Source organism: Sciurus carolinensis, chromosome 5, assembly GCF_902686445.1.
Source record: "Sciurus carolinensis chromosome 5, mSciCar1.2, whole genome shotgun sequence".
NCBI lineage: Eukaryota > Metazoa > Chordata > Mammalia > Rodentia > Sciuridae > Sciurus > Sciurus carolinensis.
Genome location: NC_062217.1, coordinates 25,073,693 through 25,099,045, shown reverse-complemented (window position 1 = coordinate 25,099,045; position 25,353 = coordinate 25,073,693). Strand labels below are relative to the sequence as shown.

General features: G+C 42.1%; 1 protein-coding gene across 1 annotated transcript in view; it reads left to right on the top strand.

Moving 5' to 3' along the window:
• The window catches only part of Flt1 (fms related receptor tyrosine kinase 1), a 168,558-nt gene extending 149,413 nt beyond the window's left edge, over positions 1–19,145 (top strand). The window contains exons 24-31 of the mRNA XM_047554532.1: positions 115–237; positions 1,943–2,054; positions 4,705–4,804; positions 10,377–10,482; positions 10,743–10,885; positions 13,122–13,206; positions 15,316–15,410; positions 18,801–19,145. Coding sequence (XP_047410488.1) covers positions 115–237; positions 1,943–2,054; positions 4,705–4,804; positions 10,377–10,482; positions 10,743–10,885; positions 13,122–13,206; positions 15,316–15,410; positions 18,801–18,987 — 951 coding nt within the window. The 3' untranslated portion in view covers positions 18,988–19,145. The remainder of the gene's footprint in view (positions 1–114; positions 238–1,942; positions 2,055–4,704; positions 4,805–10,376; positions 10,483–10,742; positions 10,886–13,121; positions 13,207–15,315; positions 15,411–18,800) is intronic.
• The last annotated feature ends 6,208 nt before the right edge of the window (positions 19,146–25,353 follow it).

The window sequence follows — 25,353 nt, the reverse complement described above, 5'->3', positions numbered from 1 at the left end:
CCTTTGTAGCATTGAAATGGATCCTCAAATTAAGAATAATAACCCTGAGAAGGCACAGGAAATTAGTTGGTTAGAATAAGGAAGTGCATTGATTATGCAGTTGTTTTATTATAGTGTATTCATCGAGACTTGGCTGCACGAAACATTCTTTTATCTGAGAACAACGTGGTGAAGATTTGTGATTTTGGCCTTGCCCGGGATATTTATAAGAATCCCGATTATGTGAGAAAAGGAGATGTAAGTCAGCTTGATGTTTATTTGTCTCATTTATACCCTGTCATTTTAAAACCACAGACCAAGGCCCTTGGTAAATATTTATACTTCCTCACCAGTAGTCTCTGAAAACTGTCCTGTGCTTACTGTGAAGACAAGCAGTCCAGATGAGTTGCATACCAAAGAGTCCTTGTGTGGAACTCTGAACAGCCATTGTCTCCTGGTTCTGTTTGTCTCTAACCCCTGGCTTGGTACCTGTCCTTTCCAAAGCACTGCCTGAGACTTGCTAACCTGAGAAGTCTTTGGTTGGGCCCTGGTAAGACCATATCATTCCCTGCCTTGAGCTCCTATGGGAGTTCCTTGTACCATTGAATAGAACAGCCTGGACTGTTTCCCTCAAATAAACCAGGATGATTGATTCAGCAGGTGTATGTACCTCCGGAAAGGGTGGGGTTATCTTACTGGGGAGGAAATTGGTTACCTCCCCTGTATGCCTTCCATGCCTAGCATCTCCCTGCTGGCGTACATTGGCCCCCTTCTCCATTTGTTTTTGAACAAAATGTTATTTGTCACTTAGTGGATGACCTCCTGTGTCCTCTCTTCTCTGACCTCTACCATGAGGCCTTCAGCTTGTGTCTGAGCTCTGATGATTACTCTACAGCTACAGATCACCTAGAAGGCTTGCTCAACCACTTTGCTGGCCCTACTCCCAACCTCCCTGATTCAGTAAATTTTGGGTGGGGCCTGAGAATTGGCATTTCTAATAAGTTTGTAGACCTTGCTGACATAGCTGTCTAGGACCATACTTTGAGAACAACTGCCTTGCTGTCACTTTTTAAAGGAGGTGGGGGAAAGTAAAGCTTTCCTTGGAGCTCTGGTCTGCAGATGATATCTACCTGTGTTGTAGTCTGTCCCTCTCTTCTGTTCTTCTGTGTCTCTTTCAACCCCTCCCTGCCCTTCCCCGCTCTTCCTTTTTTCTTTGTCTCTCCATTAGCCCATACTTCCAATCCCCATCCATCCAACTCCCAGTCTAACTCCCTGGGATTCTTGCTATCTGAAAGAGAAGGAAAATTTGTCTGCATGCCTGAAAAACGGTCATACATTCTTCTAAGTACTAAATATTTGAATATTAAATCATCTTTCTTCTTCCAATACCTTTGCCTGTTCTCTGTATTTGATGTTGTATTTTGGAGACTGGGGGTGCTGAGAATTAAACCCAGGACCTCATACATGCTGAACATGCCCTCTACCACTGAGCTAGGCCCCCAAATTCCCACACCATGACTTTAAAACTCCTATCTTTTTGTATAGGAATGCCTTTTAAATTTTTTCTTCTTAGGAAAAATTCCAGAAAAATCACCACAAATTTTCAGAATGTCTTCTAACTCAGATCACTCTTTCCCAACTCTTCAATATCCCTGGGGAATGTAGCCTTTTCTTTGCGGGGGGCAGGGGCAATATTTCTTTCAGAGCCATGGAGTTAGAACACAGTGGTGTATCTGAGGGGTTTACTAAACATTTATTGCCTTCAGAGGGCTCAACATAATCTGCAGTGCTGTCTTCTAGCTTACCACTGCACACCCTATGAGTTTTCTCTGTTTGGAAAGCATGGTTGCTCTAGAAAATGATTTCTGGGCCAAGCATTAAAGTGGGAGGTGATCCATAGGCACTTGGGTGGGATGCTTTGTTTTCATGCCCTTCTTCTCAAGGCTCCCTTACCCTCTTCCAGACTCGACTTCCTCTGAAATGGATGGCTCCTGAATCCATCTTTGACAAAATCTACAGCACCAAGAGTGATGTGTGGTCTTATGGAGTGTTGCTGTGGGAAATCTTTTCTCTAGGTAAATTTGGAGGAGGGAAGAGATCAAACAGCCTAGAAATAAGTGTCCGCATCTTCTGTCAGGCATCCTTTGAATAGATACAACCTTGAGATCAGCACTCAAATTGCAAACTGTGGCAGGGGCATGGATCCCAGTCACCTCTTAGAAGAGTCTGTGGTGTGTGTGTGTGTGTGTGTGTGTGTGCGTGTGTGTGCGTGTGTGTATAAAAATGGCTTATACAAACATGAACAAGGTCAGACAGTAGAAAATCTGAAATCAGGTTTATCTTTCTCTGCCTTTGTCCCCTTCTTCCTTGCCTCAGACACCCACATGTCTGATGCCCTTACCCTTTCCCTCCTGTATCACCTGCTTCCTCAGAATTTCTTCTCAGAAGAAAACCTGATGAGCACAGCTGGAACAGTGGGTAAGGTGTCATTAGAAGCAGGAGGCATCAGTGGTCCATTGCACGCCATGGGGGTGCAAACCTAGTTGCTGCTGCAGCGGGCTTTGCCTGCAGCGTGGCAGCCTGTGGTGGTGCTGCTTCCTATTCTGCATCCACCCAGCCCTCTCAGGTCTGGGTGCCGGTCTATAGGAGCCACAGATCCAGCCAAGGTAGTTGTGTAAAAGATGAGTAACAGACACTGCCACATCCCAGAAGGAGTCGGGAATTTCTGAAGGGGTTAAGATCGGATTTGAGACCAGGTGCGGCGGCACATATCCATAATCCCAGCAACTTAGGAGGCTGAGGCAGGAGGATGGCCTTAGCAATTTAGCAAGACCCTATCTCAAAATTAAAAATAAAACAGACTGGGGATGGGGCTGAGGGGTTAACCACCCCTGGATTCAATCCCCAGTACAAAAAAAAAAAAAAAAAGATAGGCTTTGAATTGAATGGAGGGACAGGGTCCAAGGAAGCAGGCAGAGAATAGCAAGACCAAAACCGAAGCCTATGGCACCTCTGGTAAGCTAAGAAAGTTTGTGCTTCAAGGTAGCTGAAGACAGAAGAGGCACAACCATAATGGTAAAAGCTGATATTAATTCATTGAGTATTGTGTCAGGCAATCCTGTGTTTAAATGATGTTCTAGTTTAAATGTCACAACAGCAGTTACTGGATTTATTCCAATTTTGCAAATGAGAAAAGTGAGGCATTAGGTAAAATCACTTGCCCAAGGTCACATAGTCAAACAGTGACAGAATTGCTGACTGGCATACCTTAGTTCTTGCTCTATTATTTTTTAGAGGGGGTTTCAGAATACTTTAAGTGATTGGAACAGGGACTGGAATCCATGGCTTCTCTTGTCTTATATGAGTTCCTCCCCATTGCACCATATATACTTCTTGGCCTCATTTAAAAAAGAGCTGTTTTGAAACCCAGCAGAACTAAAGTCAAATACAAGCTTATCCCTTTAGTTGGAAGAGAGAGAGAGAGAGAGAGAGAGAGAGAGAGAGAGAGAGAGAGAGAGAGAATGTCTTTTCAGTGCCTCCAGTATTAGCACATGACATAGCCCTGCACTGCTTTATGCAAGTGAACAATAAAGAACACTGGTTATGTTGATTCTGCCTGCAATACATCTACTGAGGGTTTCTAGTAACCTTACTGGGTTCTCCTGTCCATAAATGTGCATGAAGTCCACATCTGCTCCCAGATACTTGATAATGATGTGAGGCCTCCCAAACACAAGTTCTAGCCAAGAGTCTTTTGAACTTTGCCAAAAATTTGCCTTTCTCAGCAAATAAAAGTCATCCAGTAACATCACTGGTTTCCTGTAATGTGTAAAAATCATTCCCCTGCTTTCGATGACAGGCACCTGTTGCTTCCAGTCTTTGAAAGCCACTAGGCAGTCACAATGGCCTTTGCAGTGACACAGTACCAGCACTGCATGTCTCCCAGCTGCTTCCTACCAGCAGTAATCACAAGAAAGTGGAGACAAACACATACTGAGATAAACTAGGTTTGAGGGCTGGAACAGAGCAGATTGGGAAGACTTCCCCACTTGTATCCACAGTCAGGGATACCCCTAAAAGGACTGGGTACAGGAGAATCTGAGTCATGCTGGCAAAGGACAAAGTCTAGGTCCCTCTGGCATCTTCATCTCTGCAGACTCCTGACCGTGAGCAAACCACAACCCGTATCATTCAACCTTGTTCTGGAGCCCAAGACCCCCCAACTCTTTCAGGCCTATCATAAGTCCTAGTCCCCAGTGCTGCAAGATTAAAATCACTGCCACTGAGGTAGGCATGATCCATTAAATAGCCTAGCCAAAATCCACTGACTTTTTAAAGGTCACTAACCCAAGGAATGAGACTATAGTGAAGGGAATTCTTTAGAGATCTTTGTGGGGACAAAGCAGGGACTCTTTATATTATTGCTTCCCCTGTCAAAAAAACAGGAGCAGCCATAGGAATGGTCTTTTGACACAAGAACTTAATACCGTGAGACCAAATAACAAAGTATGTGTCCCTGTTGCTAGCCTCCTATGTGTGTCCTAACCTATATTGACATCCACTTCAATCACCATGTTTTATTATTCAATCATTATGTTCAATTACAGTGTCTAATTACTAAAATATTACTTTAAAGGGAAAAAAGAAACACTCAATTGTCCCCTCATCATGTTTTGTACTACCAAACCATAATGTGCCTGTGTTTCCCCACCCTGTCTCCCACAGGTGGGTCTCCATACCCAGGAGTACAAATGGATGAGGACTTCTGCAGTCGTCTGAAAGAGGGCATGAGGATGAGGGCCCCTGAGTACGCAACTCCTGAAATGTGAGCCAGCTTCCTTCATTCCTCACCAAGGCACCTCTGAGGAGGTTGATGTGTTAGAATCCCTGTATTGAAGGATACAACAGTTCTCCTTTTCTTCAGTGCTCCCTGCTCAGCCTCTGTTGGGCCCTTCTGTGCTGGGAGTATTTTCCTGAAGTGGTACATTGTCCTTGATTCATCCTACCTATTTCCTCCTGATCACTGGCATGACTTTTCAAGGCCTCTAGCTGGGAACTGAAGTTAGAAATTCAGTTTTTAGGTATAAATCCTGGCAAAAAGAATAGACCACCCAACAAGAGAATGCAAGACTTTAACCACACTCACTAAGTGGGAGCCTAATGAGCTAAGTCATCACAAGGTCAAGGGCTGGAAGCACCACTGACCATAAGTCCAGTGATACCACGAGGGGCATGCTTTGGACTGTAGGACGGGAAGTGTAGGAGGGGAAAAGAGGAATTTTCTGACCAAAGCTATGATCACACTCCACAGAAGGCAACGTGAGCAATGCACCTTCTTTAAAATCCTCTAGAAATAGGCTGTGCTGCTGTCTGGAACTGCTGAACCAGACAGCTACTTGAGGTGCCTTCCCACTGTGCCATCCTTCCGGTGACTCTAGGACGGCGACAGGCTCCATGTGAAGGCTTTCTCCATTGTTGGGTTGTACTTGCTCGCCTCTCTTGGGTGCTCTTTTCCTGAGACTGTGTGCATGTTTTGCACTTTGAGGCCTGAACAGGAATGTGATGACACTTGCAATTTTGTGGAGCTGCTGACAAGGACTTGGGCCTCCCTGAGGCGGCACCGCCTTTCCTGAACAGGCAGGCAGCCCTCCCCATCCTATCCACACAATGGGGTCCTGTCAGAGCCCTGGGATGGCCTTTGGGGAGGAGTCGGATAGTGAAGGAAGCGTGGGCTTGGCCAAAGGGCAAGGTCACTGGCTCTTTCCTTCATCATCTTGAGACAAGGCTAAGTCAGACCCTGGACAGGGAACTGGATGAGGGAGACAGAGGACTCAGGCCTGACAGGAGGGCAGGAGAGCAACCTGTAAGCAGGGAGGAGGCAGGAGATTGTTGTTGTCAGTCTTACATGGTGGCTTCTTCAGGAAAGCACAAGAAGTTTGAGGCAAGGTCTCTTTCTGGGGCTGCAGAGCGAAATAGACCTTACGAGATTTCACTTTCTTGAGCCCTTTAACTCAGTGCAAAGGGGCAACAGCAGGAGACTGCTTTAACATGAGATCAGTTTGCACTTTACGGTTTCCTAAATGTTTTCCCCATGTAGTCTAATGTGAAATTCCTACAACCTTCAGAATCAAGTAGGGCAGATGTTATAATCTGAATTTGACAAGTATCAAAACTAAGACTGAGAAGTATGCCCTCTCTCAGCTAAGTAGCACAGGAGACAGACTTAGAACCCAGCTCCCATACTGATTTTCTTGACCACAGGGGCTTTTAAGTTAGTAATACCCTACACATTCCCCAGAAGAAATGGTACTCTGATACACTCATACATGTTATGCATTAAATGTGTCCTTCACTTTGATATAATCCAAAAATCTAAATTTTCAATTACTAACAGCAATAATTACAGTTGTTATATAGTATTTATTAACTAAATGTTTATTTAGTGCTTATGAGTGCCAACATTATTTTAAGCACTTTTAATGTATATTAATTTGCCTAATGCTCATGACAACCTGATAAAGTATGTGATGCTATTAACTCCATATTACAGATAAGAAAGCCAAGGCACAAAACACTGCTAATCAGTTGAGCAAACTCAGTCTGAGTTTAGAGTCCACAACATCATCCTACATACCTGCAGGGTATGTTTCCAGTCCTGGTCCAGGTTCTGGGCCAGAATAACTCTAGAGGTGCAAAGTAACCTCAACTTTGGACTAAAAATTCCCCTGGACTTTATCAAGTCTTCAAATCTTTACATTAAACTTCCTGAGTTCTAAGCAACCTATAGACAGAGGTGTGGTTCCACCATTTTGGAAAAAGAGTTTATTTTACAAATTTTAAAAAGTAAGATATGACTTGGTGAAAATTTTTCTCAGAAGGCCAGCATTCAAGCCTTCAGCCATTTTTCTCAAGCAAATGAAAGCTGATGGGGTTATCTTGTTTGTTCCAGCAGTAGGAAGGGGTGAGGATAAAGGGCAGCTTTTCAGAACTGGGATTCTGTGACCTGAACCTGGCCTATAGTGGTGAGCACTGGGAACTTGGGTGATAGCTTGGAAAAGAAACTCTTCCCACAGTTCCCTCACCCCAACTTGGGTGCAACTGGTGTCTCTTCACTTTATTAAACCTGTTTACTTAGTGGTGAAAAACCATATAACATTGAGTGGAATCGTTGGTTCCCCACCCAGAGGAACCCAGGTTCCTCACTGTTTAGTCAGATGCCTTTCAATAAGGGACACAGTGATGAATGTTTTCTTTCTTTTTTTTTTTTTCCTTTGGTATTTTCTGAGATAATTCATACTGAATTATATATTGGAGGAGTAGAATCTAGAAATGAGAAACCACAAATGACACTAGAGAACAGCCAGCGGTCAGAGGTGGTCCCTGTTGCTAGTTTCAGAAGAGAAGCATGGGGAGTCCTGCTCCAGGTCAGGAACTCCCAAACAGTGGCTTGCTCCTGTTTGCCATGAATGGCGACACTGGTGGAGATGAGCTGGGGCTCTGCTGAGTGGAATGAGCTCCCAGGGCTCAGGTCCCATGTTGCTTGCTGGTCCAAGCCTTCCTTGCAATTGCTCTCTTTTATAGATTTTCTGGATATATACTTGATGTTCTTCCAACCACCTCCTAGAACCTGTCTATTGCTAGAGGTAAAAGAGCCTTGGATGATTAGGCTTGAGTGCAGTAAGGCAGAAGCAGGCCATCCTTGCCATAGCCAGTGTACCCTGAGGGGAGGTAACTCAGATTTTTTTCTAGTGATCACATGTCTCTGTAATATATATTTTTGTACCTGCAATAAATTAGTAAAATGTGTAAACTTACCTTAAAATGAGAGATCCATGTAGGGTTATATACACTATAAGTCTTGTGCTGTCTCTGCCCTTTCTAGTAGGCAGGTTCTAGGTGGGCATGGGGACCCTGAATGGCCAGCCAATCTTGACAGCACTCAAGAGAAAGTATCTTGAGCCCTTAATCAGCAGTGCTATGGGGCAGGGATACTTGTATCCTTGGGTGCTTGTGGCTACCTGTCCTGTGTGTCTCAGAGAGGAGGAACAGTAGACCAGAATTAGAGAGTTAGTGGTTGCTTCCTCATTTGCAGTTTTTTCGGTTTCTATAAATTGCATTCCAATGCAGCAGTGCCCTAGATTGGCCCTCCAAAAGGCCTCCACAGCTCCTGGAACCAGCTGACCTCCACCACCACCCCTGAAGTCAGGTGAATTAGGTACAGGGGCGGAAGAGACCCCAGAATCCCCTTCTGAGAAGAGCCTTAATCCACAGTCTTGGATGAGGATTAAGGACAGGAACTTATTAAGATCAAACATCTGAATGGAACAGTCTCCTCTCTTTGTATGATCTTTATGAGCTCCTGCCCCTTAATCAAAGACTCAGGATATCTGCTCGTTACTTATCAGAAAATAGAAACCAAATTCCACTGGAAAGCTTTCTTCTGAAGACTGGTGCCCAGGGGAAGACGTCTAAAGACCACATGGTGCCTCCAGACCCGTAGGTACCTAGAATTGTTCTCTTGGTTAAACCAGACCCTTGGGATACATTCACCTGTAACATATTGTTTGCCTCTCAGAATTGTCATTAAGGAATGGCATTTTTGGTTGTGAAGGCTTTCGCCAACATGGAGATACATTGTACATAGCAATCCAGTGAAGTCCTTACTGCCTTACTGGTAATGATGTTGAAGGAAGTCTAGGAGGACCCCCTTTCAGATTTCAGTGCTAGAAACAGCCATACTTCTTATGAGTAACTCATTTGTTTTTAATTCCTAGCAAGCGTGCATCATAAAATTGATTTTTTTTTTCCCCACCGGCTCCTTGATAGGTTATAGTCAGCCTCTTCAAAGAGTTGAGAATCCTGATGTAACTTTGCATATTAACTTTTCCCATAACTTCACCTTTATTTTCTTGTTTTTATTTTGCTTTCCTCCTCATATTCTTCTCTTCTTTAAACCTTCCTGTGTTCTTACTATCTTCATCAGCTACCTCAAATACTTTGAAACAAAATAGGGATATACTAAAGGGTTTGGGGAGCTACTGAAGGCACACTTCTGACAAGGGACAGAGGTAGGATGACTACTGGAGTTCCTTAGGCTTTTCCCTTAGCAACACCCAGTTCCCAGCCCTATGATAATTTCTGCAGTGTGGCTGAAGAATTCATGGAAGGAGTAGAGTTGTCTCTTCCCAGAAACCACTCTAACTTCCTTCATGAGATATTTATGAAGTACTTACAGGCCAGATCCTGCACTGGGTGAGGGTTATGGAGATGAGGTCCCAGGCCACATAGTTCTTACAGACTAGTTGTGACCAGTTCCAAAGTTCCAACCATTTAGATTTTGATCTGCTTCAGTCAGAGTCCTCTCTGGTCCAGAGGATATTCTGAAAAAAGAGATAACTTAAATAAACATTGCATACAGAACACAGAGAGTCCAAAGAGAGGAAATCCTTAGTCCAGTGTGTGTATGGACCTCTGGCATGTGTTTTTCATAAAGAGGAGTAGATAAAGACCTCTACTCCAAGCAGACATGACCAAGAAAGAAGTCCAGTATTTTTACATCTGAAACGTAAGAGGAGAAGAATCACAGAGGAACCTGTTGACATTGGAATCCCAGAACAAGATTTGGACTCTGAGATATTAAGACAGATGTTTTAAATCCAGAAGCCTGGCTTGTACATTTTTGCCTAGTGTTGGGAGGCCAGTTTGTAATACAAGCTCTGAAATGCTGGGCAAAATAATAATCAGCCACCCACATGAACCTTGCACACAGTACAAGGAACAACTGAAGTCCACACTTTGGGGACCTTATCTTTTGGAAGCAACAGTGCCTCCTCCAGTATCTGATACAGAGCCTAAAACCGGAACTGTGAGGGCTTGAAAGTATATTTATTGAGAAGTTGGCTTAAACTGACTTTTGTCACTACCCAAGAATGAAATGGGTACTGCAAACTATTCATCCATGGTGTTTGCAGCTGCTTTTAACTTTCAGGACACTGTCCTGCTTTTGAAAGTGAGTGTAAGAACATTCCACTTCACATCTAACTGCAAAGAACAGTGGTGTTTCCTTTCCAAGAAGCTCTGCTTGTTCCATAGGACTCAGTCCTTCCATTCTGCAGAAGCCACAGCACTCCAAGGAACTTGGGTCACAAAAGCTCTGGAGGGTTGGTTTGTTAGTCTGCCTTGGTGGACATGTGAACCCACTACCAGCAAGACCTGGCCTATGCTGCCTTTTATGTGTTGGTGTTACAGACCCAATCATAATAATGAAGCAATATCACTACTATGAAAAGCATGATCTATAAATGTAATATGAACACCCCTCATTTTGCAACATGGCAGGCAATCTACATAAATATATCACTGCTGTTCAGCTCTTTCTGTGTGCTTTCACCCAACAGCTACCAGATCATGTTGGATTGCTGGCACAAAGACCCAAAAGAAAGGCCACGATTTGTAGAACTTGTAGAAAAACTGGGTGATTTGCTTCAAGCCAATGTGCAACAGGTAAAACTAAATTTACCTAGAATCTCATAAGGCCAGATGCCTTTGACTGTAAGTTAAGGGGGTGTGTTTGTTGGTTGGTTGTTTTAAAAGCTATTAATAGTAAAGATGAGATCAACCATTAAAAGTGTGTCTGCAATGCAGAATTACCCTCTCAGAACACAAGATCGGGCAGATGAAATAGATGAAGTTGACATAATGCTTTACAGAAATTGGTTGAAGTAGAAATCTGTGCAATCGGAGTTCTATCATTGCTATTTTAGGATGGTAAAGATTATATCCCACTCAATGCCATACTGACAGGAAACAGTGGCTTTACCTACTCAACTCCGGCCTTCTCTGAGGACTTTTTCAAGGACAGTATTTCAGCCCCGAAGTTTAATTCAGGAAGCTCTGATGATGTCAGGTAAGATTTCCCCTACCTTTCTATTACATAAATTTCAAACATTAAAAAAAAAAAAGTCAGATGCCATTGCACATGCCTGTAACCCAGCAGCTTGAGAGGCTAGACAGGAGCATTGCAAGTTCATCTCAAAATAAAAAACAAAAAGGGCTGGGATGTAACTCAGTGGTAAAGTGCTGCTGGGTTAAATATCCAGTACCAAAAAGCAAACTACAAAAAGAGAGAAAAGAACTAGGTAATGATCACCCATATGCCCACCTCCTATATTCAACCACAGTTAACAATTTGCCATATTTCATATGTGTGTTGGGGGGACTGTGTTTTTCTTTGTCCTGAATCATTTAAACTGAGCTTACAGCACTATAATACTTTACCCCTAAATCCTTTGGATACATTTCCTAATGGCATTTTCCTGTGTAACCACACCAAAATTAACATACCAAAGAAATCCTTTACTATCATCTAATGTTCGAATTTCCATAATTTTCTTCAAATGTCTTTTATAGTTATTTTTTAAAGGATCCAGAATAACACATTACATTTCCTTAGGTTTCTTTAATTTTATTCTAGAACCATCCCTCTTTTTCCCCCCATGACATTAACTTTTTTGATCAAAACTTAGATAAAACTAAACAAATAAAACTGGCTTTTTTTTTTTTTCTTATTTAACAAATTAACATCTTGCGTTACCACAGAGGAGATTGGAGAAGAGGCAAGGAACAAATATTTATTGAGGGTCTCTGCTGGCCTGGGATCTGCTCATTAGTGCTCATAATTACACACGTATTAAACACATTCAGTCCTCATAGTTACACAGACATGTGCTGTCATCTGGCACTATGCTAGGCTCTTTAGATATATAAAGTTCTTTTATATTCAAAACAATCCTGTGAAGTATATATTGCTTGTTATACAGATGGGGATATTAAGACTCCAAACAGGAGAGCTTGTCAAAATTGTGCGGCTAAAAATTGGGAGAAGAGAGTATCTAACCCAGAAGTTCTGACCCTCCCTCCCTGTACCCTATGCAGTCAAGACCTCTTTTTGGACCATTAGAAGGTCTTGTGGGCCTTCTATCTACTTTATCTGCAGTAGGCACAGTCCTTAGCTTTTGACTTCAGTTCTGCCACCACGGAAGGCATGGCGGAGAATTGCAACAATCAGAAAACATCGATAGCTATCTATGACAGGCTTTGAAGAAACCCAGTGAGCAACCCAGACCTGTGATGGATTTCAGGTCACCAAGACGCCAAAGCAGAAGAGTCATCCAGTTTTTAAAGATGAGAAGACTAGCTTGGAATAAATACCTTAGCAAAGCCTGATTGGGTTAGAAACGGGGGTGGGAATGGAGTGTCAAAGTAATTTAGACTCTTATGTTGCTTAGCCTTAGGCCCCAAAAGGAGCTTGCCTAGGATGTTGATGGTGATAGATTATCAGTCTAAGGAATTTAATCAATAGGTGAACTTGCCTGCGAGTCACTGTCTAGTGGATCTCCTTGATGGTCTTTCCTAATAGGTTGTCAACAAAAAACTGTAGGTAGCAAGAGAAATTATGCAAATCCTATTCATTTTTACCAATCTGTATTCACAGTACAGAATATTCAAGACTAGCCCTTAAGACTCAGTTATGACTAAATCAGCTTTGTAACCTTGAAAGGTCATTTTATTTGTAATCCTACATCCTTTTGGGAAGTAGGAACTATAAGTGATAAAGTTACATCACTCCCCTATGCATCATTTTTCTCCTTGTACCATAAGGTGTTTGAGTCAAATGATGTTTTAGGTCTCTTACAGGCCTAATGTTTTCTGATTCCATAAGGGAACAGAGTGGGTCCTTTTGGGATTTTGCTGAAAATTATGACATGTGAATTAACACCTATGGTAGGAAGTGTCATTGCTGTGAGGATTCCCAGTCGGCATAGCAGAAAATTTGAGCTGTAAGTTAGGCAATTGTGCTGGGAGTGGAGGCACATGACTATAATCCCAGCAATTCAGGAGGCTGAGGCCAGAGGATCAGAAGTTTGAGGCTAGCCTGGGCATCTGAACAAGACCCAGTCTCAAAATACAAAATAAAAAGGACTGGGGTTGTAACTTAGTGGTAGAGAACCCCTGGGTTCAATCCCCAGAATAGCAAAAGGAATTTTGGCTTATCTTAGCCATGATACAGTGCCTATGAACTCCTGATAATTGAAGGTATGTGCATTTTCCTGTCTTGATTATTCTCTTTCTTTTGTCATTAGATATGTAAATGCTTTCAAATTCATGAGTCTGGAAAGAATCAAAACCTTTGAAGAACTTTCACCAAATGCCACCTCCATGTTTGATGTAAGTCATGAAGTTAAGCTACTCAGTGCACCTAACAAGACCCTTTGCCCAATTCCATCCAAACACCAACTTGAAGAATCCAGTTGCTCTTGGTGAGGACCAGTAAAGTGACAGTATTAGCTGGGCATGGTGGTGCATGCCTGTAATCCCAGTGACTCAGGAGGCTGAGGCAGGAGAATGGAAGCTTCTAGGCCAGCCTCAGTAACTAGTGAGACCCTGTCTTAAAGTAAAATTTTAGAAAAAGGGACAGGGGGTATACTGGAGTCCATGCCCAGTACAAAAACAAAACAAACAAAAAAAGCCCATTACATTGTTGGAGACTGACAACAGGCCTTAGCTATGCAAAACTAATTTGAAGGTAGAATTACATGGTTTGAAGATGGCCCATAATTCACCCCAGGGCCTACGTCCTTGTTTGTAGGAATTTAATCCCTTCTAGAATTCCATGTGTTTCTAAGCTTCTTGGCTCTTAATGATATGTTCTTGCTTTCAAAGTACTACGGGAACTCCTAGTTGTCAGTGGTCGGAACTTGTGAGCTTTGAGTCTAGAAGAAGTCCACCTAGCCTCCAGGCCCTTTCACCCTCAGGTTCTGCAGGCTGAACAGCCATGGTCCTTCTCAGACACACTGGGAGAAGCCAACCAGGACAGCCTGGCAAACAAGAGGCCTCTCTCCAGCTCTTCTTTCTAAAGTCCTTGGATGTGGGGTTGAGAGAAGAGGAGAGGAGAGGAAGGTGGGGCAGGACAGCACTTCTCTTAGGGCAGATCCTAGTACTCTGAATGTGATCTCCAAACAAACACAGTGCCAAAGTTCGGAAGCAGGCCAGAAATGCTGGCTCTCAGGACCCACCCACACTCATTAAATTAGATACCACCTTGTCACAGATCCCCAGGGGATTCCTGTGCACATTAAAGTTAGAGAAATGCTGATGACGATTGTGTTCCACAAAGACCTGGGAGAACTACAATTCCAAGGTCATCACCATAGTCAGTGTGGCTATGAGATGAGCATAGTCACATTCAAAAACACCAAAACCTTGTCCAACACACCAGACAGAGGGACAAGATGATTTTAAAATATAAACATTTAAATTTTAATTAGCAGAACACAAAGGTAAAGTAGATGGAAATTTTGTTTTGTTGCTTAGTACACTGGGTTCAAGTTCAAGAAAACAATACTGAGCAAAACATGGAAGATTTCTCAACTTTAACACTAACCCAAATATAGCAGTGAATTATGATCATTTGCTTGTTTGCTTAGGTGTTTACTGATAAAAATGTGAACAGCTCAGTAAGAGTCTTAGGGGAGGCAGGAAAATGGTATGGGGTCCATTTACTAGAATATGCCATATTAATAGTCATGGAGACTCTGCAAAAACTCAATGCTAAGCTGGGTGCGGTGGTGCACGCCTGTAATCCTAGCAGCTTGGGAGGCTGAGGCAGGAGGATGGTGAGTTCAAAGCCAGCTTCAGCAAAAGTGAGGCCCTAAGCAACTCAGTGAGACCATCTCTAAATAAAATACAAAATAGGGCTGGGGATGTGGCTCACTGGTGAAGTACCCCCAAGTTCAATCCCTGGTACCTCCCCACCAAAAACACCTCAGTGCTAAAGATGACTCAGTGAAATCCAATCATGGGGAATTATGACCAAGGAGAGTCTGAAAATTCTGTAGAATCTTTAAGAAATTGAACTATGTACTTATAATTTCCCAGACTTTTTACATATTATAGCCACCAAATGAAAGCATTCCCATAACCAACCATTATCTGCCTAAATTAGTTTTAATGTATCTATGTAATGCACATAAAAGTTTCCTGTGGAAAGTGCTAACCTGTTACCTGCAGCTTTCCTTTTGTTTTACTATTTACTTCACCTTCAGGAGAAAGGGCTGAAGAGTCACTGTGAGTAGACATTACTTGTAACTGACCAAGTCTGTAGTTGCCAATATGTAGAAAGCACTTTGTGTCAGTAGGCAGGGATTGTGGAGGCTGAGGGCAGCGCCTGAAGCCACCTCAGAGGTACATCCCAGTATCATCCCCCAGACTTAGTGTGGACACCTCTGGGCCAGGCAAGGCCAAGCAAGTGTTTAACTTTCCTTTCTTCCCCACTAGGATTATCCGTTGGACAGTAGCATGCTGCTGACCTCCCCTTTGCTGAAACGCTTCACCTGGACTGACAGCAAACCCAAGGCCTCACTAAAGATTGAGTAAGGAAGCTGAGCATCTTTTCTGTCATCAACCAATGTGGGGAGGGTGAAGGAAGATACCAGGGAAGCTGGTTTAATGGGCGTATCTGAGGACTAGACTACTTGCCTTCCTGAACAGAAAAGCTGTTTTCCCCCAAAGGCAAGGAAAGGGGCCATAGAATTGGGCAAATGCATACCAGACTCTGAGAAGGAAGGCTGGGGTTTAAGAGAGGAAAATGTTCAGAAAATTCCTAGACAACACAGAGTCCAAACACGTGAAGCACAGAGCCTTAGAGGAAAGGGCCTGAGCCCCGCTGTGAGGGGTGTGGGAGGAAACATGCTTAGGAGAGTGGGAAACAATGACCCCCATTGTTCCCTGGGCCAGGAGGTTTGTACCAGAGAGGTCCCAGTACTGCCAGGCCTAAGACATGCCACCCTGAAAACCAACCCTTCCAAATAGGGACTTTCTACTTCTTGTTGATCCTGTGGCCCTTGTCTCACTTGAGATTTCTCCCCAGATCCCTGGCTTGTTCAGTCAGTTTTCCCTCCATACGGTGGCCATTACTGTCAGAATTGCCTGGGAGCATGCTTTCTACTCTGCGGGTGTCTCTTCAATGACTCTATCCTAGTCTCTACTAGCATATCTCTATCGGAAGTTTCCTCCTTTCCTGACCCAAATGCCTGCCCTTTCACCCAAAGGCAGAACCTACTCCTCCTTCATCTAAGTCAGGGGTCAAGCACTTTTTCTCAAAGATCATATAGTAAGCTGGTCAGTTCGGCAGCCACATAAGCAAGTAGGCAGGGCCATGAGTACATGGAAGATGCTCAACATCATTGGTCGTCAGGGAAATGCAAATAAAAACAGCCTTGAGGTACCACTTGACACCTCTGAGGATGGCTGGAATCAAAAAGTCTGTTGCAAAGCAATGGAGAAATTAGAACATTTATACCTTACTAGGAGAATGTTCTCACTTTGGAGAACAGGTTAATAGTTGCTCAGTAGGTTAAACAGTTAACAAAATGACCCAGTAATTCCACTTTTAATTATATACCCAAGAGAAATGAAAACTTATGCCCACACAAAAACTTGCATACAAATGTTCTCAACAGCATAATTCCTAATAGCCAAAAGCAGAAACAACCCAAATGCCCATCAGTTGATGGATAAATAAAATGGGGTATATATGTACATTAGAATGATATTTGTTAATAAAAAGTGCAAGGTACTAAGACACATTGTAACATGGATTAACCTTAAAATATTATGCTAAGAACAATAACCTATTCATAAAACCTTATGTCTTTTATAATTCCTTTTGTATGAGTGCCCAGAGTAAGCAAATCTAGAGAGAGAGAAAGTAGATCAGAGGTTGCCTAGAGTGGTGGTATGAAGGAGAGGAGAGACTGATATGGCATCTGGGTTTTGGAGGATGTTCAAAATGTTCCAAATTTGTTGTGATGGCTGTACAATTTGTGTATATACTTGCTAGTCAGCTTCACATTACTATAACAAAATACCTGACTGAGATAACTAACTGGCTCCTGGTTTTGCATATTCCACCCTAAGATCAGGCAAACCCATTGCTTTGGGCCTCTGATGGGAGTGTCAGATATCATGGCTGGGAGTTTGTGGTGGGGCAAACTGCTTGCCTCATGGCCAGGCAACAAAGAAAGAAAGAGAAGGTGCCAGGGTTCCACAATCCCTTTCCAGGTCTTGTCCCCAGTGACTTAAGGACTCCACTAGGCCCTACTGCCTAAAGCTTTCACCATCTCCCAGTAGCACTACCCTGGGGACCGGGCCTTTAGCACATGGACCTTTGGGGGACATTAAAGATCCAAACTATAACAATATGGAAATCATTGGTTTGCACACATTAAATAGGTAAATTATGTAGTATGTAAATTACATTTAATAAAGCTTTTGTTTAGAAGGAAACAAAACAAAATAGATGGCCTACCTATGGGCTATAGTTTGTTGAACTGTGATCCAAATCCAAGGACGGCAACAAATCCCCCCCAGAGGATTTTTAGCATAATTCACCAGGTCAATTGGAAGACAAGGACATTTCCAGACAAACATTTGCATGCTTGTTCCTTCTAAGGTGAGCCGAACAAAAGTGCCAGAGCCAAGACAGAAAATTAGAGGACATGATGAGGAAATAATGGATAAGAGGAGAAAATTAATTACTGTTCTTTTCTTCTTCTTCTTCTATTAGAACACATCAGTAAATGGGTGACTACTTTTTTTTAAAATTTTTATTGAGGAAAAGAAAACCACACATTGTATCCTGTCCTCTAAGAACACAGATGTGCTCCTCCAGAGCAGTCATTCACAAGGTTCTCTCCTTGTCCCAGCTCCTGTTATACCACAACAAAAATTAAAATATGTTGGGGTTGGGGTTGAGGATCAGTGGTAGAGCGCTTGCCTAGCAGGTGTGAGGCACTGGGTTCGATTCTCAGCACCACATATAGAAAAATGAATAAAACAAAGGTCTGTTTAAAAAATTAAAATATGAAAAGACAGGAGAAGCTTCTTTTCCCCTGTATCTGTTGTAGACTGGATATAACCTTCAGAACCACCCTTGAGCCTTGCTGGTAAAACATAGTCTCATAATTTAAAAAGCTTTCTCTCTAGAACACAAGCACAATAGAAAGTCAAATGTACCCACCTTTGTGTGTGCCACTTCTTGTTTCTTAAGATGGTTTTAATTAATCACCACAAATGTGGTTACTTAAAAATGAAGGAATTTACTTTTTCACAGTTGCGGAGGCCACAAGTCCAAAGTATCAGCATCCAAGTTCCCTCCACAGGTTCTGGAAGAGAACCCATTCCTTGCCTCTTCCAGTCCCGTGGCTGTGGGCATTCCTTGGCTTGTGGCTGACCTCTTAGCCCCGTCTTCACATGGCCTTCTCCTTTCTCTGTGCTCATGCATCTCCCTCTGCCCCTCATGTCATTGTATCTGGGCCTCACTCAGATGATTCAGGATAAGGGTCTACTCTCTAGACCTGAGCTTAATCATATTTTTTGCCATATGAGCTGATATTCACAGGTTCCCTGGATTCGACATGGATATTTGGAAGCCAGGGGGTAAGGGACTTTTTTTTGCTGATCACATAAGTTACCTTATCCCAGAATACCTAACTAAGACTTGGAGTTATTTTCTACCTGGAATTATGGATTTGCACTATCTAATCATGTGTTACACCCTTAGCCCCTGGCATGCCTCCTTTTGCCCAGTGACACCAAGCTGGCATGAGGAAGGCAGCATCAGTTTTAGAACAAAGAAAATCTGATGACACTGAGATGGGGCTCCCTAATTAATTCTAGGACAGATGTGGACAAATGTCCCACTAGGAGAGTGGCTTTTGAGAAACCTGTTCTGTACATTTGTTTTCCTTTTCTCTTTTTAGCTTGAGAGTAACCAGTAAAAGTAAGGAGTCAGGGCTTTCCGACATCACCAGGCCTGGCTTCTGCCTGTCCAGCTGTGGACACATTAGATCTGCGCATGACAACTCAGAGCTGGGAAAGGAGGATTCATGCTGCTCTCCACCCCCAGACTACAACTCAGTGGTGTTGTACTCCACCCCACCTGCCTAAGGAGTGACACGACCTTCTTTCTAGAAGCACAAGTGTACCTGCATTCCCAGAAAACTAGCTTTTGCCAGTATTATGCATATATGAGTTTACACCTTTACCTTTCCACAGGAGCCAGCTGCTTTTTGTGACTTTTAATAGTGCTTTTTCTTTTTCTTTTTCTTTCTTTTTTTTTTTTTTTTGACTAACAAGAATGTAACCCCAGATAGAGAATAGTGACAAGTGAAGAACACTACTGCTCAGTCCTCATATTATTTGCTGTTAGAGAAACCCTTTCTAAGCCCAATGACTTACCTGCTCCAGCCCGAGGCCTCAGGGCACACAGTACAAGAGGACTCAGGAGATCACTGGTCATGTCACACAACGTGAACTCTACTGGGTCAGCCCTGCAGTTCCAGAACCTCCAGTCCTTTATCTGGAGGGATCAGGTGCTGGCCTAAGCAGTGTCTCAGAAGACATGTAAGGAGGAGAGGAAGAATGGGAAAAGGAGGGAGAAGAGAGAGAAAACTAGAGAAGGCATGAGACAGACTCTGAGATGCCCATGTCAGGAGGGAATAAGAGAGGGCATCTGCAGTGCCACTGCCATGGCTTCCCTAACCCTGACCAGTGGACTTTCAAGATACCAGCCAGGAGCAGACAGGACAGAGAAGGGACATTTCCAGGATTCTGGGAGGCAAGAAAAGAACTTTTTTTTTTTTTTAATTAAAGCAAATCTTAACTTTGCCTATAGGACTGGTTCTATTCCCATTCCTATGAGTGGCATGTTTTGATTTATAGCAATAAGGGTGGCACTCAACTCTGAGCCCATACCGTCAGTCTCTCTAGTGAAATACACTGAGAACTTCCCAGGGTATGATGATCTGGCACCAGTTGCTCATGGGAAGCTAAGTGGTCTCTTGGTCTGTTAGGATTGTCTACTGTTGGGCTCATTAAAAATGATGTCAGATTCTATTTTAAATATTAATATATAGACACTTAACTTTTTGTATTATCCTGTTGTGTACAGTTATTATAAAAGGAAGCTGAGGAGAATGAGAATGCAGTCTTATTGAGGGTTTTCTCTGCACCAAAACTAGAACTGATGGAATAAAACCCAGTAAGGCACAGTGAAAACTCCATCTCTGTACCAGCCAAACAAGTCATACAGAGTTGGGACCTGAAGCAGAGGAAGTCAATTGTGATTCTTTTTATTTAGTAGAGATTCCACTGTCTCATGCTAATCTGGAAGGATGTGGAAGAGCATTAATCAATGTTTATTAAGCACTTTATGCTCCTTGAGAAAAAAAGGTGGTATGTAATTTATGCAAGATGTCTCTACAGTTGGGACTCAGGATATTAATTAATGAGCCATCAAATAAAGAAAAGCCTATTTCATCTGCTTTGGACCTTGCCTTGGGTCTGAGGATGGTGGGAATAGGGAGACAGGGTAGAAATAGGGAGACAGGGTAAGAAAGGGTGCCTCCTTCTCCAGGATCTAGAGATAAGTGCACCCTGAGTCTCTAACATGGCTCTGTTGGATGCTGTCTATGTAAGTTATGGTTTGTGTATTTGGGATGTATGCACCTGCTGAACCAGTCAAGAGCTGAACAGGCAACAGTGAATCACTTCTGGGAGAGCAGAGCATGCTTCCTTTTATGCATGTAACTTAAATCAAAGACCTGAACTCTTAAATATTAGAAGAATGTATGCTTATTTCCCTATTTGCCACATTTCTTGTTTAAGTTCTTTGAAGAAATGGGAGAGTCAGCACATTTCCCAGTGAGACAGTGGGTGCCCCATGGAAGTTCTGGGGAACTCTCTAGCCAGGACAGAGAAGTGAGGCAGCCTCCACCAGGAACTAAATCCAAACAGAATCAGGTAGGGCCAGAAGAGGGAAGAAATATTTGCTCTTCTTCTATATCTATACACAAAAGCTCCTGCAACAGCTGGCAGTAACATAAATCAGGTAATTAGACGGAGGTTAAACAGAAGACTCCACTCAATTTCCAATGTCTTTCAGATCAAATAAGGATTCAGCAATTAGTGATAAAAAGAGAACCCTAGCTATTCATGTGATATCTTGATTTTAATAATCTAATTCTGAATAACTAAGAGATCTTAGTATATATACCCTTTTTCCAAAAAAGAAAATCTATTAGGGGAGCTGAAGAAATAGCTCCTCTTGGAGAGCGCTTGCCTAGCATGCGCAAGGGCCATGTTTTGAATCCCCGGCGCCTCAGAGAAGAACATCTATTAGGATTCTGTTACTTAGCTTAAGGACTCAGGCTACATGAGTGCATCCTAAAAGTGGTTTCATCTAGTCTTCATGTAGAAAGAAAAATGGAGCTTGTAGTAATGGGTATATCTAATTGCAAAGCATTTTTTCATTAAAGCAGCACTGAAAAGTTAAAACACTAATTAACTGACAGTAATAGAAACATTTGCCATTTATGACAAAAATGGTTGGCACTAACAAAGAACAAGCACTTCCTTCTAGGACTTGTGAGATAATCTACATGTAACAGTATGGACTGAATGAAACCTTGTGCAGGTCTGTATCTAGTTAGTCCAAGAAATGATACTCAGACATTAGTTTCAGTCCAGGGGACAAATCTGTCCAAATGCTAAAAGATGTGACTTAGGTGGTTTCTTCTTTTTTTTTTTTTAAATCTTTTTAAAAAGATCTTTTTTTTTTTTACAGCCCATAAGAATGTCAAACATGAAACAGATACATGCTAGCGCCAATTAAATTGATTAGAGGAGGAGTGCATCTTTGACAGTGATAGTAACTTTATGTGTATGTGTGTTTTTGTGTGTTTCGTGCATAACTATTTAAAGAAACTGGAATTTTAAAGTTACTTTTATACAAATCAAAAATATATGCTACAGATATAAGTAAGACATTGGTCCTACATTTCTAGTCATGATGAATGTATTTTGTATACTATTCATATAATAAAATTAACTTCCAAAAACATCTATTTATTTTGTCCCTAACTTGCTTATAAGTAAAAAAAAAATAAAGGCAGGGGGTCATGAATGTCCCTAGGCAAAGGGGCAGGGAGGACTGGTATTTTGGGATATTTCGTTAAATACCAATTATTACGCACAGCACAAGAAAGATAAACCAAATGCTACTACAGAGAGGGCAGAAAGCCTTCCATCATTACTACACAATAGCTGCTCTAAGCAACTGGAACACTGCAAACTGTAAATAAATTAAAAAAAAAATCAGAAACTAGGCAGATTGCCCAGAATACCAAACGCTAAAATGAATAAATTCATGAGACAAAGCATACACTAAGTGTGGGCTGCAGATGAAAGTACCCTCAATTAAAAAGAGGCAGTCTGCCCTAAACACTAATTTTCAGCTGATAAACAATTATCATAATTATAGGGTTGTGAGAATATGCGTGCACATGTGTTAGAGGTTATGTGCAGGAAACCATACAAAATGACAGGCAAAAGCACGAAACAAAGAAGTTCCCTAAGAACAGAACTCTGCCAAGGAGTTTTCAGTTTGGTGTTGTGGATTATGTCCTAGAAGCAACAACTCAGGTAATAACTATTAAACATGGAATAAGTGACCAACACCTTGTCTTAAAGTGGCTATGCCTTTTACTACCTGCCTGACAACATCAGGATGAAGCTAGATTGAAGACACATAAGGAGAAAAACTTAAGCCTACTTTCTTGTTGACAGAAGTGAGAAAAGGGGAATAAATGACTAATCTCAGTGAACTTGTAGTTAAGAGGGCAAGAGGCATTTACAACTTCAAGAAGCTGAAATCCTTTTGAAAATACTAGTTTTCATAACATAAACATCACTCATTTGGGTAAATGATTTGAGGAATGCTTGAGGAATCAGTGTTACATCATAGTTTGGAAATTTTTTCATGAGTCTGGAAACATGGTACATTTAGAAATTCCCCTCACCTCTAGCAGGATGGTTTAGTAAGGCTTATTGGACTTCTCAGTGTTAAACACATGCTAGATTTTTGGGTTTTACAGCTAGGAAATGTTGAAAAAAATATCCTGATCCCAACACAGGGCTGGCCAACTTTCTGAGGAAAAACAAAACACAACACAACCCCAAAATTCAACTAAATGCTGTTAGCATTCTATTTCTCGGTCTGGACTATGGTACATAAATGTGTTCACTGTGTGATAATTCAGACTGCACTTATTTGTGAACTTTTACAGATATGAACATACGGGTATATGTATGAAATATTAAAAAAAGATTATTAAATGAAAAAAACCCTGCCATTTATTACCATGACTTTTCATGGAAGAAACACCCATTTTGAAAAAAGGAAATGCTTAATAGATTATAATATATTAACTATATTAACTCCATATTTGAAATAAACCCATAGATGCTCCTCAGTTTGTCAACATAAACCCATTGTAAACTGAAATTATCCTGACCCCACCAAATACCTAACTTAGCAGCACAGCACCACATAGAATGTTGCTGTCCCTCCTTATGATCGTAGGACTGAGTGGGAGCTGTGGTCACTACTAGTGCCCAGCATCTCCAGGGAGGATCTGACCACACAGCACTAGCTAAAGAAAGGATCCAAATTCAAATTTCCAAGTATTGGTTTTTATTAAACGTGTACTTTTACATCATCATAGAGTTGAAATATGTCTAATCACTGTAATTAGGCACTGTTATGGCCATCATTTGAGGTGTTTAATTAAACATGCCAGCAACTATTCTAAATACTTTAAAGGGATAAACTCATTTAAGTTCTTTTTATTTATTTATTTTGATTCATTGCACACAATTTCTGAGGCAATCTAACATGATAGATATTATCAGCATACTCTTCACTTCAGTGAGAAAAATTTAAAAAAAAACTCATCTGGGCTCATTTGTTCTGCTTTCCCTTCTTAATGACCAACCCAAGCATGCTGGTATACTTGACCTCTTCCTCTCATCAACTTAGATGTTGCTATAGCAATTAACTACCTCCTCACCCCCATGGGTTCCCCCCTTCCTACTGGACCTTACAACATGCTATTTATCTTAGGAAATAAAAATTTGATCCCTAGTTTCTCCTCCAGCTACCACCCACTTCCTATTTCCCTTTACAGTAAAAGTCCTAAGCAACTGGCTTCCAACTCTTTTTTCCCCCCAGTCAATCCTGCTCAAAGTCAGCAGTGACTTGCATGCTCACACTAGGACTGCTCTGCCTATCCATGACCTCATTGCTGAACAATGGCCAATTCTCAGTCCCAATCATACTTGACACATTAGCAGTTTCCTAAAAACACCTTCACTTTGATCCCAGAACATGACACTTTCTTCCTATCTCATTAGCTACTTCTGTCCCTTTGGCTCATTTTACACATCTTCTCTGACCCTTGAACATTGCTACAGGTACCCCAGGGCTCAGCCCTTGGAGTTTTTGTGTGTCTTTACTAACTCTCCTCATGACCCGAACCAACCTCATGGCTCTAGGCGGCATTCTTAGGATGACTAAACTCCAAAAACATGTGTACAAGGGCTAACCTGCTCTTTCTTCTTAATGTTCTGAAAGACTATTTTTCAAAGACAGATGACCCATATCACCCATCCCACCAGACCTTGGACAATGTACTCCTGCAACTCCTTCATCAAATCCCCTTCCCCCAGAATCAGAGATGGTTTTGTAACTCATAATAAAAAATGTGGCCAGCGTGACACTGCATGATGTGGAGGCTGGGTCAGAAAAGATCATGCACTTGCCTCCCATCTCTTGGTACTTTACTCTCCAAAAAACTCCTGCTAGGGGCCAGCACCATGCTTGGAGAAGTCTAAGGCACATGGGGAGGCCACATATAGGTGTCCTGGTGGCCAGGCTTCAAGTCACACCAGTCCCAAGATTTGGATTCCCAGCTGAGGCCCCAAATTAAGCTGAGATAAGCCTTTGCAGCTATGCTCTGTCCAAATTCCTGACCCACAGAATCCTAGAGCACAAAAAAATGCTAGTTTTATGCCATTAAGTTTCAAGTTGTTTGTTACAAAAAAATAACCAGGATGTGTAAACATCTCCAATATAACAGGCCCCAGACCAAAACTTCCAATGATCTTGACTCCTTCACACATCCTCAAACTCCAGTCTTTCAATGCGGCACAATTCTTCCTCTCAGCAGCAAGCCAAAACCTTGAGTCATTCTTGACTTTTCCTTACCCTACATTCAATGAACGGAACATCCCTATTGGCTCCAGTTTTAAAATTTATCCAGAATATAACCACTTCACACCACCACTGCTGCCTGTCTAGACGTAGGGGAACTTGCACCATCTTTCACCTAGAAGGCTGCTGGAGCTTCCTACATAATGCTTCTCCTCCCCCAGTCTGTTCTTAATGCAGTAGACAGAGTGACCCTTTTGGAGGGC